Source organism: Nesoenas mayeri (assembly GCF_963082525.1).
Source record: "Nesoenas mayeri genome assembly, chromosome: 6".
Taxonomy (NCBI): Eukaryota; Metazoa; Chordata; class Aves; order Columbiformes; family Columbidae; genus Nesoenas; species Nesoenas mayeri.
Genome location: NC_137545.1, coordinates 2,320,014 through 2,323,214, shown reverse-complemented (window position 1 = coordinate 2,323,214; position 3,201 = coordinate 2,320,014). Strand labels below are relative to the sequence as shown.

General features: G+C 43.3%; 1 protein-coding gene across 1 annotated transcript; it reads right to left on the bottom strand.

Annotated features, from left to right (window-relative positions):
• Positions 1 to 818: 818 nt before the first annotated feature.
• On the bottom strand, positions 819 to 1,757 carry LOC308041613 (olfactory receptor 10AG1-like; the record flags this gene model as incomplete). The annotated part of the gene is made up of 1 exon (XM_080346404.1): positions 819 to 1,757. The coding sequence occupies one exon, from the start codon at positions 1,755 to 1,757 to the stop codon at positions 819 to 821; it is 939 nt and encodes a 312-aa protein (XP_080202530.1).
• Between the last annotated feature and the right edge of the window lie 1,444 nt (positions 1,758 to 3,201).

Genomic DNA, 3,201 nt, shown 5'->3' with positions numbered 1-3,201 from the left:
ATGTGATATAGCCCTGCTTTCCTGGAGGTGGGCTGAACACATGCCTGCCGATGGGAAGCAGTGAATGAATTCCTTGGTTTGCTTTGTTTGCATGCACAGTTTTTGCTTTTCATATTAAAATACCTTTATCTCAACCCACAAGTTTTCTCACTTTTACCCTTCCAATTCTCTCCTTCATCCCACTGCGGGGGGGAGTGAGTGAGCAGCTGCGGTGTTTAGTTGCTGTCTGGTGTTAAACTATGACAAACAGAAATTCCAGAGGTCTCCGGGCCCCTGTTCCAGTACTGGACTGTTCATCAGGTGATTTCTGGTCTTTTATTCCTTATGTCAAGTTTGTCTACCATTACACAACGCAGTGCAAGACTCATAGCAACAGAAGATGACCTGCAGGTCTTTTGTCTTTTTTAAGCTAATTCCATGTGGGGAGACTGCAGGTAATCCATGGGGTCTAGCAAGGGGTTTCTCAGCCCTGAAGATGGTCATCTCTTCATCAATTGTGTCACCCTCTGGGGCCCATTGACTACTGGCCATGCTTTGACTATTTCCGTTTAATGTTACCTTGGTCAGACAGAGCTTGAAGTAGCTGTTGGCATTAAGCTATTTAGGGGCACTGAAGATGCTCTAGAGTACAAAGACAGCATGGTGGGGCATGAGATAACAGGAATGTCTCAGGAGACCTTTCCCCTTCTTGAGGAGGATGAAAGCCAGAGTGGACACATGGTTTTGTTTGAGCAAATATGGGATGCTTTGTTCAGGCAACCACGTACCTCAGTGGGACTTCTGGTACTATTTGGAACTATTTTACATACTCTGTAGTATCACTTTGTCCATAGGAGTCTCTTCAAGGCAATTCTCACTTCCTTATTTCTCAGGCTATAGATGAGAGGGTTAAACATGGGGGTCACAATTGTGTAAAACAGGGCAAGGTATTTGTCGATGTCTACAGAATTCCTTGACCGTCGCTTTAAGTAGACCACTGTGGCTGAGCCATAGAAGAGCGTCACCACTCCAAGGTGTGAAGAACAGGTGGAAAAGGCTTTGTGTCTGCCCAGAACTGAAGGTATTTTTAGAATTGCCCTGATAATATTAATGTAAGAAAGAATTATTAAGGAGAAGGGAAGCATCACAAATACCACGATGATGGTGTACAGCATCACTTGGTTCCAGAAAGTGTCTGCACAGGCCAGTTCCAGCAGAGGAGGGACATCACAGAAAAAGTGATGAAGGTCATGGGATGCACAGAAGGGCAAAGTGAACACCTGGTAGGTCTGTCCTATTTGCACCGGTGCAACAACCACCCATGACCCCACCACCAGCCTGATGCAGAGACCTCTGCTCATCATGAGGGTATAGTGCAAGGGGTCACAGATGGCTACATAGCGGTCATAGGCCATGGCAGCCAGGATAAAGCATTCGATGCTGCCCAACAAAACCAGAAAATACAGCTGAGCAGCACAGCCAAGGAAGGAGATCCTGCCATCTGCCATCAGGAAACCCACCAGCATTTTTGGCAGAGTGACTGATGTGTAGCACATCTCTAGGATGGACAAGTTCCTCAGGAAGAAATACATGGGGCTGTGGAGGGTGGAATCCACTACTGTGATGAGTGCTATCAGGCCGTTCGCTGTGAGGACCATGAGGTAGATGGCCAGGAAAACTGTGAAGCACAGGCCCTGCAGGCTGGAGTGGTCAGAAAATCCCAAAAGAATGAATCCAGGTCCAGCGGTGTGATTCTCCAAGCCTTTTCCTGGGAGCATTTTGCCTACAAAGAGCAATCCAAACAACAGGCTCTTAGAAGATGCTGATGGCCTGTCCACCACCACATACCCTTCAAGCCCAGAGACAGACTCCAAACATCAGCATACATGTGACTGCAGGATTAGGTGACATTGACCAAGATACTCATAAATGTTTGGAAATCTAACATCATTTATTTGCTGCAGATGGGTTTGTAAAGAGAGGAAAGAACAGAATCTTTGAGCCAGAATGACACTTTTTCATCATATGCTTAAAAGAAACTCGACTTCCTTTTTTAGAGGTGATTTTATTAAATATATTAACTGGTGATGGATGAGAAAAATGGAAGAAAATTGATAAATACTAGCACCCTTAAGAACAGTCTTGCTTAAGAACCAGTCTTACATGGTGAAGAGTGAATCCCATCAGGAGTAAAACAGGCTTCTATCTGTCAATGAATCCAGTGACACTGATGCATCCATGCAACATTTTAACAAGACAGATAAGCAGTAGTTTATACATGAATCACAAGTTTTCAGGGTGCTAAAAGACTTCTTTGTGTAAGCCATAGAACTTCTTCATGCAGTTTTCAGTCACACAGAGAAGAAAGTGATTAAAAGTGGGTAATCTCCCTACGGCACCCAATTTTCCTTAACAGGTCAGGTTTTTATAACTTCTGAATGAACCCTGAATAATTCAGCATTCCTAAACTTGCTGCTCTGTCACTTGGATTTCTGACAGATTACAAATCCAGCTGAGGGCCCATTCACTATTGTCCCAACCCTGCAATGCTTCCCAGATTACTACAAGCCCTCACAGATGCAGAGCAATGGGGAACTGAGCCTTCCCTTCACATTCCCCACCGTCCTAGAGCACAAGAATGTCTTGCCAGGTACAGATGAAGGGTGTGAGCTACAAGCAAGCAGGACTGCAATAGCAAGTTGCTTCTTATGCAGAAGGGGCTCAGCTGAAACCTTTTTAGGAATCTCAGCTTGACATGAGGAAGGAATGTCCTCTTCCAGGCAGAGGACTGAGGCTGCTGGCTGTGTCTTTCCAGCTGTCACCATCTCCCTTTGAGAAGTCTTAAATTCCAATGTATTAATGATGAGAACAACAGATCAGAAAACATGATAAAAGTACTCAGGTTAGCTAAGTAAAAAACACAGGGTGGTTTTCTCAAGAGAAAAACCTGAATTCACAAAAAACCCGTGGTCCTAATAGTTCAGTTATTTTTTCAAGGTATTCTTGCTTTTTTCCTATGAGTTTTTTTTCTGTCTCATAGAGATGCCGTTTAAAATTTCCAAGATAAAATTCGGGTTTGCATAAGGGAAAAGTCACAATGATAGTTTTTCAATATACCTATTTATTAATATAAATGTAAAGAAAAATAAAATACTTTTATTTTCTGAAAGAGCTGTAAGATACCACATTTATTTTAAATTAAGGCTTTAACTCAAAGCAACC